Source organism: Oncorhynchus clarkii, chromosome 1 (genome assembly GCF_045791955.1).
Source record: "Oncorhynchus clarkii lewisi isolate Uvic-CL-2024 chromosome 1, UVic_Ocla_1.0, whole genome shotgun sequence".
Lineage (NCBI taxonomy): Eukaryota > Metazoa > Chordata > Actinopteri > Salmoniformes > Salmonidae > Oncorhynchus > Oncorhynchus clarkii.
The window spans coordinates 62,910,404-62,923,642 of record NC_092147.1 but is presented as its reverse complement, the minus strand read 5'-3'; the positions used below and the strand labels follow the sequence as shown (position 1 = coordinate 62,923,642).

The following is a 13,239-nucleotide window of genomic DNA, read 5'->3' as shown; positions in this document are numbered from 1 at the left end:
AATGAGTGAAAGATGGAGCGATTTGTTAGGGCTTTAGAAACCAGCTTTAGGGGGGAACTGGGGAGGGTTGTTCCACTTTCACTTACTGCTGGGTGTTTGTTCTAATCTGGTGTGCCATTTTGGGCAAGCAGGACTGATTTGTGACATTTCCGTCTAAAGGCCCTTTTTCTGCCCGTTATATTGGCTTGACCTGATTAACTAATCTGTGCTTTGAATTTCAATCAGACCGCTGTCCCTGCAGTGTGGTATGGGAACCACTGGTTGAAGGATTACCTCATTCAACTGTCTTCAAACACAGATGGTTGAATGTTTAACTAATTGTTAAAGGAGTCCACAAAGGGGAATTTAACCATGCACACGGTCCATAGGGTCAAGACATAGCACAGAATAAAGAGGGGGACAGTAAGATGGGGATTTTTTTTGGGGGGGGGGGTTCTTCAAAAATCCTTCTAATGCATAGTGGTGTGTATGTGTTCTGTGTGTGGACTGTGGAATGGCCATTAGTAATGATACGGTATAGCACTCTGTACACACACACGCAGAGAGAGATCCTGTGTTTTACCCTTTGACACCATATGATACATGGTTACATTTGTTTTGTCCACTTTATGATATACTGTCCCATCCTATGAGATGTATGGAATACTGGCTCTAACCCCCCCCCCCCTTCCTTCTACAGAGTCTGTGTTCCACTGCCACCATGCAGACGGTCAGAGTAGGTGACACCAATGAAGTCGAGAAGCTAATATTCAGAGAATCAGAGAACGATCGCAAGGTATGCTACAGCATTGATGTTGGTTCATAACAAGATGTAAATGCACTGTGTACACACACAATACCTGACATGTTTCACGTTTTATCAGAATTACTAATGTACATCACCTCACCTGAACACGGAATAGCTTATTTGTAATGTGCCTTTTATAAAGAAAGAAATTACTCTTTCACACAAACTTTCCCAATGAATCTACAGGCCATCCTAATGCCTGATACACGCTATAGAGCTGACCCTAACCCGACCTGACCCGGTTGAAGATATTTTCATTTCACATTGTCCTTTCCAGCAACAATGGTGTATGCATAACAAGGCCTTTGCTCGGTTTGGCCCTATAGTGAGAATCCGGCATAAGTGAACAGGTGGAATAATAGTATTCAACACTTCAGACAGAATGAATGCTGCTCCCAACACCACAGCACATGACCCTTCATTAAATGAATTAAAGCTCTAATTATAAAGTGCTGGTTCAGAGGAGGGTCGCTATTAATCAGTCCACTATTCTCCTACCCTCTTCTGCCCCTTTTAGGTTGTACTTCAACTTGAAAAGAAGCTTTTTAATTATATCAACCAGGACGTTTTCCGGGAAAACAATGGGGCCCTGGTAAGACATTAATTTTGTTTTATAACTTTGGAAGGTTTATTCAATAAAAACATTTTTTATTGAGGTGCTTTAAGACATTCAGTTGGGAGTTGGGACATTCAATGTGTCAGGAATGTGCAACGTTTACTACATGTTGTCGTCTTTAGACAGAGGCCAAAATTCACTGTGAAACAAGTAAGTGAAAGTCACTGATGCGGAACTTTTTCGTTTTTAGGTTTTTTTGAGGGGGGGGGGTTAGGCCACACAGTGGGTGTCATTGTGACAGAAGTGAGCAGTGCAGATGGTCTGAAGGATGCCCACGCGCTTTCCTGCCTCGCCTAAACACTGATTTCAATCTAGGAAAATATTTATTGGGTACCAAATAGAAGAAAACTAATTGAATAAACGAGGGACTACCCTGACCTGATCCAATTCACACATTTGCTTTTTCTGTTGCAAAAATGCTTTGAAATGTTTTCCATTTTCCACTGAATCTTATCATCCTGACACCTCCTATTGAGAAACAGCTATACACTGAGTGTATGTGTGTGTGTTCGTGCAATTGGACACGTAACACTGTAGAACAGGCAATTGGACACATGTTAGCCAATGTAACACACATCAGGACTCCTCATGACCATGTCATTATAATAGCCAATAATCCATGTGAAACATAGGACTCTTCAAGTAGTCTGTCTGTTTGTGTGTATGCTGTACATACTGTGAGTGTATGTGGGGCTGTATGTCTGTGTCTCTGTGTCGGTATGTGTGTGTTTATGTGGTGTGTGTTTGTGCCCCAGGATGCCCCCACTTTCCTCTCCCCCTCCCCTGCAGGGCTCGGCAAGATAAATGGCGTAATGGGGCGTCAGAGATAATCTGATGGTCATAGTCTAGTTTAACACACAGTGTTATGATCCTTATAAAACAAACTACCTTTCCAAAAGGATAAATGTTCCCCCTGCACCCCTCCTCAGAGGAAAAATAAATCCATTGCGTCCTTCATCAACTACTAGGCTTGACAGAAATGTAATTCGAGGCACCTCTCAAAAATAATTATTATATTTTGAGAGGAGTAATCATTGGTCGGGACATGATTGAATGTGTCCATGCCTATTGATTTTTGCTATGATTAATAGTTTTGTTTAGTCGATATTCCCATCGAAATTGTATAATTAATTATCCCCGCTGCTGTCAGGCCGGGACGATGGAGAGCCCTGATAAGTATTTGGGAAGATTACCTTTTCCGGGAGTCGTGGCGTCAAGGGACACAGGGTCTTGCTCCTCGGCGGAGGTAGAGGGAGCGGGAGTGGGCAGGGGCGGATCTATGTTCCCGGGAACCAGGATGCCCCCCTCCTCTCCAGTAGCGTATCTTCCATCCTGTAGCACTCCTCTCTCCCCTCTTCATCATTGATTTTGTTTCAGTGCCTCTTTATTGTAACTTTATCAGTGTGGTGTCGGCAGACGGCTGGGAAGGAGGAGGGTTTAAAGGGAGGGGGGTCCTGTTTGGAGTGATGAACTTTTCTGTCAGGGCCGCTCCTCATTGTCATGCTCCCTGCATGCTGGCAACATTACTCAAGCCGCAAGTTTTCCAGATGAAGTAAATAAATATATAAATAAAGATCCATCCCCTCCCAGGCTAAACTTCTTCAATATTTTACCTGTCAGTGCTCTTAAGTGGTAATACAGCAGCATGCTAAATAAAATGTGACCTTAGCTAGGAAGATAAACACAGAAGGCCAGGGAGAATGGGCTTCTATGCTGTCTCTTATACCTGAATGCCTCGCTACATTGAATAGCTTATTGTGCTTTTGCTAGTATTGATCAGTTCCTCAGTCTGATCATGATGTATGTAGCATATATATTATATACAGTGCCTTGCGAAAGTATTCAGACCCCTTGGATTTGTTCACATTTTATTGTGTTACAAAGTGGGATTAATATTGATTTAATTGTCATTTTTTTGTCAACGGTTTATACGAAATACTCTGTCAAAGTGATAGGAAAATATATATATATATTTTTTTTATTAATAACAATGAAAAAACTAAAATATAGTCGTTGCGTAAGTATTCAGCTCCCTGAGTCAATGCATATTAGAAACACCTTTGGCATTGATTACAGCTGAGTCTTCTTGGGTAAGCTTCAGGCTTTGCACACCTAGATTGTGCAATATGTGCCCATTATTATTTTTCAAAATTCTTCAAGCTCTAGCAAAACTTTTGGAATCATAGCTAGACATCAATTTTCAAGTCTTGCCGTAGATTTTCAAGCAGATTTAAGTCAAAACAGTAACTTTGAATATTCACTGTCTTCTTGGTAAGCAACTTCTGTGTACTGTTCAAGTCGGAAGTTTACATACACCTTAGCCAAATACATTTAAACTTCGTTTTCACAATTCCTGACATTTAATCCTAGTAAAAATTCCCTGTCTTAGGTCAGTTAGGATCACCACTTTATTTTAAGAATGTGAAATGTCAGAATAATAGTAGAGTGAATGACTTATGTCAGCTTTTATTTCTTTCATCGCATTCCCAGTGGGTTAGAAGTTTACATACACACAATTAGTATTTGGTAGCATTGCTTTTAAATTGTTTAACTTGGGTCAAACGTTTCGGGTAGCCTTCCACAAGCCTCTCACAATAAGTTCGGTGAATTTTGGCCCATGACTCCTGACAGAGCTGGTGTAACTGAGTCAGGTTTGTAGGCCTCCTTGCTCGCACACACTTCTTCAGTTCTGCCCACACATTTTCTATAGGATTGAGGTCAGGGGTTGTGTAGGCCACTCCTATACCTTGACTTTGTTGTCCTTAAGCCATTTTGCCACAACTTTGGAAGTATGCTTGTGGTCATTGTCCGTTTGGAAGACCCATTTCCGACCAAGCTTTAACTTCCTGACTGATTTCTTGAAATGTTGCTTCAATATATCCACATAATGTTCCTCCCTCATGATGCCATCTATTTTGTGACGTGCACCAGTCCCTCCTGCAGCAAAGCACCCCCACAACATGATGCTGCCACCCCTGTGCTTCACGCTTGGGATAGTGTTCTTCGGCTTGCAAGCCTCCCCTTTTTCCTCCAAACATAACGATGGTCATTATGGCCAAACAGTTCTATTTTAGTTTCATCAGACCAGAGGACATTTCTCCATAAAGTATGATCTTTGTCCCCCCCCCCATGTGCAGTTGCAAACTGTAGTCTGGCTTTTTTATGGCGGTTTTGGAGCAGTGGCTTCTTCCTTGCTGTGCGGCCTTTCAAGTTATGTCGATATAGGACTCGTTTTACTGTGGATATAGATACTTTTGTACCTGTTTCCTCCAGCATATGTAAACTTCCGACTTCAACTGTATATAACGTAGGTAGGTACATGACGTAATGATGGCACGTAACATTTTGCTCTATACTTGCAACACAGCATTCTTAAACTAGCCCACAATATCTGCTGTGTGGATCGAGCAGTCAACATACTATGGAACGTCGTTTGGATCTTTGTGTGTCAAAAAAGATACAGTAGCACTGTCAAAGCTGTACAAAAAAGTATTGATTTATGATTTAGGAATCCTTGTGAAAAAGACAATGATTTAGGAATCCTTGTGAATAAGTATTATCTAGGTTGCCACTTGTTGTTCGCCTATTGAAATTGACCATCAGTTCATGAAAATAAATAGTCAGCAACTTAACCCTGTTGCCCAAAGTTAACATTATAAGCAGCCAGCTAGCTTTATCTGGCTAGTTAGGCTCGACCGCACCGGGTTATGTGTTGTGAAGCTAGCCACAATGAGGTTTAGGCACAATTTTTAGTATGCCTTCAAAATAAAAGTATGTCATTGACAGTAATGCAAATAGTAGAATTATGCCACACTTTTATTTTTAAGGCTAACCGCAAAGTCCACTATTGTGGCTAATCCTTATTGTGGCTAGCTACACATAAATGGGTCCGACCACCATTAATCAAATAAGAACTGTCTCATAAATTAGGGTTATTTTACATGATGACACCTAGCTATATAGTTAGCTACTGAAACAGATGTTGTGTTATTTGACGTGTACTTTTTTGACACGCAAAGACCCAAATGGCGTTCCATAGAAATCCTGGTTGAGAATGAAACGACTGAACAAATGAACATGAAACAGCACAGCAAGTAAGTGACAGAAATAGGTTTTGATCATGTTTTACTGGTAATGTGGACATACGTAAATACCAACAAAATAACTGTTTGTCAGTGTGGTGTGTGTAACCTTTATTTAACTAGGCAAGTCAGAACAAATTCATATTCACATTGACGGCCTGGACGACGCGAACTGGTTGTGTGCCGAACTATGGGTCTCCCAATCACGGCCAGGTGTGATACTTTCTGGATTCGAACCAGGAACTGTAGTGACGCCTCTTGCACTGAGATGCAGTGCCTTAGACCGCTGCGTCTATGTGTGTGTGTGTTAATGAACTATTTAACTGTACTAGAATGCTTAAAAGGCTGTTAAAATTGTAAATGTCGGTATCGGTATGTTTTTTTGGGGCTAGGAAAATATTGGATATCGGTATCGGACAAAAAATTCATATTGTGCATCACTAGCAGATACCCATAGACTTCCAGACATTGTGCTAACTCTAGTTAGCAATTGTGCTAGCACTAGTTAGAAACTTGGTTCAAACTGCACACAGGCGCATAAGCGTGATTCATCACTCCAGAGAATGGGTTTCCATTGCTCCACAGTCCAATGGCGTACCTCCAACAATAATGGTCTTGGGTTGTTTTTCATGGTTCGGGCTAGGCCCCTTAGTTCCTGTGAAGGAAATCTAACAGCATACAATGACATTCGAGACGATTTTGTGCTTCCAACTTTGTGGCAACAGTTTGGGAAGGCCCTTTCCTGTTTTAGCATGACAATGCCCCGTGCACAAAGCGAGGTCCATGCAGAAATGGTTCATTGAGATCTATGTGGAAGAACATGACTGGCCTGCGCAGAGCCCTGAACACCTTTGGGATGAATTGGAACTCCGACTGCGAGCCAGGCATAATCGCCCAACATCAGTGCCCTACCCAGGGACGCAAACTAGTCACCGAGTTTTGAATCCAAAATAGGTGACCTATGTGACGTGTAGATTCGATGAGAAAAGTTTTTTGGGGGTGTTTGGATCACTACTGGCAGTGTGCGAACAAGTAATGCGCGTTTGGAGCAATACTGGCTGTATCCAAGGCTCAGCCAATCGTTCACATAACAACAGAATGCAGCACGCGACTGAATAGACAACCAATTTGCTAGTTACAGCATCAGCACACACTCTGGAAAGACAGCAGAGAGTGGAAAGGCAGTTTGTCAGTGGGGTGGCAGGTAGCCTAGTGTTTAGACTTGGACTTGTAACCGAAAGGTTGCAAGATCGAATCCCCGAGCTGACAAGGTAAAAATCTCTCGTTCTGCCCCTGAACAAGGTAGTTAACCCATTAGGCTGTAATTGAAAATAAGAATTTGTTCTTAACTGACTTGTCTAGTTAAATTGAAGTAAAATAAAAAACCGTAACGAAGAGGTAGGTGAGAAGCCTGACCACAGAGACATGGGGTGAGAGCAGTAACCAAAATACAACTGGCATTTGGAAAGTTTGAGGTGAGGGAGAAAGTGTGGTGGAACAACTATTGTTAGCATTTTTAAGTAATGTTATCTTGCTAGCTGGATCAAATTCTCCATTAGCTAGCCAGAGAGATGTTGAGCAACATTAGCCAACTTAACTGATCAAATAATTGTGTTTATGATGTGAAAATGTGCTGGCTGATAAAGTCACAGCTAACGTTAGCTAGCTAATGTTACAACATCAGATGAGTTTACGTAGTAACCTAACCAATTCGCTACAGTATTAACTGGTATACAACTCCTTGCTGTTCCTCAAGTTATAACGCGTTAGTTGCTTACTGGACCCTGGCAATCTGTGTGAAATGTTAACAAATTAATGAACTAACTACTATCTGTGAACTAATGTTTTCCCTCTACAGTATGTGGTTAATTTTCGGAATGAGAGAATTAGGTGAAAATGAGGCGTTGCTTGTTAAACAAGTGGATTCAGGGATCAAGTGTAGCTGGAGCTGGACCTGGCTTAAGCTGGATGCCACTATGGAGGTGAAAGGAACACCACACACTTTCCCACTTTCTCACTTCTTCTATACAGTGGATAAAAAAGGGTATGTCAGGTGTACTCTCTGCCTGAAAAAGATCAGTTATGCCAAGTAAGGGTATCATGCTCTGGTACATTGTAGAATAGATGTCCACAGGCAGAAAGTGTACAGTGTAATAATGTGCAGTGTAGCCCAAAAATATTGCTTTTGTTGTGTTGAACTTGACAGTAACACTTGTGTGAGTGAGGGGGATTATTACATGTCTTACTGAGTGAATGTTATTTTTGCACACATGTAGCCTTGTGTCTACTATAGTGACCACTAATAGAGCAAAAACATTATGCCTGTTTGTTTCATTCTATTTTTACTTTAAGATGTTTTTTTCCCAAGTGAAATATGTAGATGTGTGTGGTCACAAGCGTTCTATTATAAAAACTGTCATGGCTAACTGCGATATTAGTGTATTGTATTTTTTCAAGACTTGAGTGTCATTTGCAGTAAAGTCTAGGCAACAAATAACATTGGATTGCTTTCTTTACATTTTTTAACTGTGAGTCAGGTTCACATTAACCACTTTTTATTTTACACACAGAGACTGATCATGTAGATCATATTCTTTGTTGTTTAATTAGTTAAAACCTGCATTTCCCCTTGGCAGGGGTTTTTTTGCAAAAAAGTGTCACCTTTTTGGGCCCTCACCAGTTTGGATCCCTGCCTACCTCACTAATGCTCTTGTGGCTGAATGGAAGCAGGTCCCCGCAGCAATGTTCCAACATCTAGTGGAAAGCCTTCCCAGAAAAGTGGAGGCTGTTATAGCAGCAAAGGGGGGACCAACTCTATATTAATGCCCATGATTTTGGAATGAGGTGTTCACATACTTTTGGTCATGTAGTGGATGATAAGAGAGAGTATAATGAGTCTGTAGCCTCTAGCCTGCTGGCTGTATTTGTTTGGGTTTGACCCTCTCAAGGCGGTCGGCTATTCCCTGTCAGCGACAGTTTATCGTTTCCACAACAAATAATGAAGATCTCATAAAACTAAGAAAAAATATGGCCCTGCAATGACAGCCAAGTGTGTGGCTTAAAAATAAAATTAAATGACCTTTCACCTCTGTGTTTATTGATGGCTTTTAATGGCAGCAGGTGTTGTCAGAGGGATAGTTTGACATGTTGTAAATCATTGCACAATTATGGGCTTGGACAACCACAAGCTGGGTTAGAGGGACAGTCAGCCCAGATACCTTTTATTCCCTCTGTCCCTTCAACTTCTCCCTCTTATAACAATCACAGCTACGGTGATTTAGGTGTGTGTTGCTCATTCAGGCGAAGTAAGAAATATGAACACTGGACTTGTTTAGGGGGTGGCACTTCCTCATCTTTCTCCTTGTCTATGATATTGCCTGAGCCATATCAGCTAGCAGCCCTCTCCAAGGTCATTTCAAGCTGACAAACTACTCCTCCATCTTTATAATGCAACGAGCCCTTGAACCAATATAAACTGGGATTTTTTTTACTGCTGACCTACCAGAACAGCAAATCATTATGCTTAATTGACCCGGGATGAAATGTAGTGTGAAATTTCAGCCCTTGGGTTTTCCAGTCAACCTAAATGAATTACTCAACATTCACTTAGAGGCTCTATACACACACACACGCATGCACACACACACACACACACACACACACACACACACACACACACATCATGGATACACAGTGCGCTTCATCACCTCCCAACACAGCTCATCTGCTGCTTTTTAAAGGTGTCACTTCTCATCTCGGCTGCACTAGCTCCACAGAGGCAAACACACCTGTCCACACACACTCAAAGAAACACACCGGTGTACACACACACCCCCAGATACTCTATTAGGGTAAGAATAGACGCAGACATGAGGTGCACACACAAACACGGACAATTACATTCTGCACCTCTAGTAATGTTTACAGTCAATTATTTATATTATCAGACACACACACACACACACACACACACACACACACACACACACACACACACACACACACACACACACACACCAACATTTACTGTACATCTTGACATTCTCTCAGTTACAAACTTATATGCTGGCTCACTCTTCCACTAAGGACTCTTCACACACACTAGGAGCATGTCATTGGGAGGATGGTGGTGGCGCACAGTGAAGCGTGTAGCGCATCCTCCGGGCTCCATTCCTCATTCACAATGTGTGAGCTCTCCTGTGACCCTGCCTCCTGTGAGTTTGATGAATGTTACACATCTGCCCTCCTGAACCACAGAGACTCTGTCTGAGGGTCCCACTGCCTGGAAAGTAATGTCCACTGTTCTACACCACTGGCACGCACACACACACACACACACACACACACACACACACACACACACACACACAGATACAGACACAGATGCTCACACTTTACACGTAAATATGCATACAGTTGGCTACTCGCAGTTACCCACATAATCTTGCTCATACAGAAATACACAGACATGTAAATGTACGTATGTATGTGATAATGTCAATCAAGTTTTAAACTAGCTTATAAACATGTATGTTGGGATTGTGGATTGATAGAATGGCGCCGGAGTGGATGGCCGCCGTTCTACGGGCTCCTGACCAATTGTGCTATTTTGTTTTTTTGAGCTGTTTAAATTATTATACATTTTTAGTTTCGTACATGTTTCGGCCATCATTTCATATGACCAAAAAGAGCTTCTGGACATCAAAACAGCGATTACTAACCTCAATTTGGATGAGGACTTCTATTTGAACTAATCGGAGGTGGACATAATGCTCATCTCAGACCAGGCCCAAATCCCCGTCATTTGGTGGAGGCGGAGGCAGCGCTACAGAGGCTAACGTGCAGGGTTTTTAATGCGACGCCGTGTGGATAAGTCACTATTACCATCCTTTCTATTGGCAAACGTGCAATCACTGGAAAATAAATTGCATGAGCTCCGTTCGAGCTCATACTATCCTGTCAACGTGATCTGAAGAACTGTAATATCCTATGTTTCACGGAGTCGTGCCTGAACAAGGACAGAACAGCTGCGTCCGGTAAGCTGAGGGGAGGGGTGTCTCTTTGTCAACAACAGTTGATGCGCAATCTCTAATATCAAGGAAGTCTTGGGGACCTGCTCGCCTGAGTTAGAATACCTTATGATAAGCTGTAGACCACGCTATTTGCCAAGAGCGTTTTCATCTATATTTTTCGTAGGTGTCTATTTACCTCTACCAACCGATGCTGGCACTAAGACCGCACTCAGCAAGCTGTATAAGGCCATAAGCAAAGAAGAAAATGCTCACCCAGATGCGGCGTTCCTAGTTGCCGGGGATTTTAATGCAGGGAAACTTAAATAATTTGTAACCACGAAAAAGCTCTAGATCACTACTCCACACACAGAGACGCATACAAAGCTGTCCCTTGACCTCCATTTGGAAAATCTGACCATAACACCATCCTCTTAATTCCAGTTTACAAGCAAAAACGCAAAGAGGAAGTACCCGTGATGCGCTCAATACGGAAGTGGTCCAATGAGGCGGATGCTAAGCCAGCACAGATTGGGATATGTTCTGGGATTCATCCGATGGCATTTTGGAGTTTACCACATCAGTCTCGGGCTTCATTAATAAGTTAATCGACAACGTAGTCCCCACAGTGACCGTTCGTACATATCCTAACCAGAAGCCATGGATTACAGCAACATCCGCACTGAGCTAAAGGCTAGAGCTGACGATTTCAAGGAGCGAGACACAAATCAGGATGCTAATAAGAAATCCTGCTATGTCCTCCGACAAACCATCAAACAGGTAAAGCTTCAATATAGGACTAAGATTGAATCCTACTACACCGGCTCTGACGCTCTTCGGATGTGGTAGGGCTTGCAAACTATCATGGATTGCAAAGAGAAACCAAGCCGCGAGCTGCCTAGTGATGCGAGCCTACCAGACAAGCTAAATGCCTTCTATGCTCGCTTTGAGGCAAGCAACACTGAACAGTTCATGATAACACCAGCTGTTCCAGACGACTGTGTGATCACACTCTCCGTAGCCAATGTCAGTATGACATTTAAACAGGTTAACATTCATAAGACCGCTGGGCCAGATGGATTACCAGGACGTATACTCAGAGCATGCACTGAACAGCTAGCAAGTGTATTCACTGACATTTTTAACCTCTCCCTGACCCAGTCTGTAATACCCACATGTTTCAAGCAGACCACCATAGTCCCCGTGACCAAGAATGCCAAGGTAACCTGTCTAAATGACTATTGTCCCATAATAGCACTCGCATCTGTTGCTATGAAATGCTTTGAATGGCTGGTCATGGCTCACATCAACACCATTATCCCAGACACCCTGGACCCACTCCAATTCACATACCGCCCCAACAGATCCACAGAGGCAATCTCTATTTCCTTTTCCCACCTGGAAAAAAAGGAACACCTACGTGAGAATCCTGTTCATTAACTACAGCTCAGCTTTCAACACCATAGTGCCCTTCAAGCTCATCACTAAAGTAAGGACCCTGGGATTAAACACCTCCCTCTGCAATTGGATACTGGACTTTCTTACAGGCCACCCCCAGATGGCGAGGGTAGGCAACAACACATCCGCCACAGTGACATTCAACACAGGGGCCCCTCAAGGGTGCGTGCTTAGCCCCCTCCTGTACTCCCTGTTCACCCACGACTGCGTGGCCGCACATGACTCCCAGCACCGTTATTAGGTTTGCTGACAAGTGGTAGTCCTGATCACCGACAACAATGATTGTGGACTACAGGAAACAAAGAGCCCAGCATGCCCCCATTCACATTGACAAGGCTGTAGTGGAGACGGCCGAGATCTTCAAGTTCCACGGTGTCCACATCACTAAAGGTCTATCGTGGTCCAAAACAAACCAACACAGTCGTGAAGAGGGCATGACAACGCCCCTTCCCCCTCAGGGGGCTGAAAAGATTTGGCATGGGCCTTCAGATCCTCAAACAGTTATACAGCTGCACCATTGAGAGCATCTTAATTGGCTGCATCACCGCTCGGTATGGCAACTGCTCCCTGTCATCCAGGACCTCTATACCAAGTGGTGTCAGAGGAAGGCCCTAAAAATTGTCAAAGACTCCAGCCACCCAAGTCAGTCTGTTCTCTCTGCTACCGCACAGCAAGCGGTACTGGAGCGCCAAGACTGGGACCAAAAGGCTCCTGAACAGCTTCTACTCCAAAGCCATAAGACTGCTGAACAGTTAAACGGCTACCCGTACTTTCTACTTTTCACCGCCTACCTACATGTACATAGTACTTCAATCAGTCACCTAACAAAACCTATATGTACATATTACCTCAGTCAATCACCGCAACTTCTTCGTACCCCAATACACTGACTCGGTACCGGTGCTCCTTGTATATAGCCTGAATACAGCCTCATAATTGTTATTTTATAGTATTTTATTTTGATCTATTTGTTAATTTTCTTACTTTTTAACTGCATTGTTGTGAAAGGACTCATAAGTAAGCATTTCACAGTAAAGTATACACTTGTTGTAATTGGTGAATGTGACAACTCAAATTTGATTTGATGGATGTGTTTGTATTCCACTGGTAAGACACCACTCCTCTGACAATTCTCCCTTACCTACCCTCTGTTTGGCTGGTTGTTTGGTTTTAACACTGTCCTAGATGGTGATTCCATTCACTCTATTGTTACACGTCGTACAGCCATGTAATGTTATTGTCAAGCTAGCTTTAACTACTGACAGTATCACAAAGGAAGTGTAGAGG

At 42.8% G+C, this 13,239-nt stretch overlaps 1 protein-coding gene across 3 annotated transcripts in view; it reads left to right on the top strand.

The window, feature by feature from the left end:
* LOC139410210 (inositol polyphosphate-5-phosphatase A-like) overlaps positions 1-13,239 on the top strand; it is a 283,385-nt gene that overhangs the window by 247,374 nt on the left and 22,772 nt on the right. For all 3 annotated transcript variants that reach the window (XM_071155695.1, XM_071155687.1, XM_071155678.1), the window contains 2 exons: positions 680-775; positions 1,305-1,379. In XM_071155695.1, the coding sequence (XP_071011796.1) occupies positions 680-775; positions 1,305-1,379 (171 nt within the window). The remainder of the gene's footprint in view (positions 1-679; positions 776-1,304; positions 1,380-13,239) is intronic.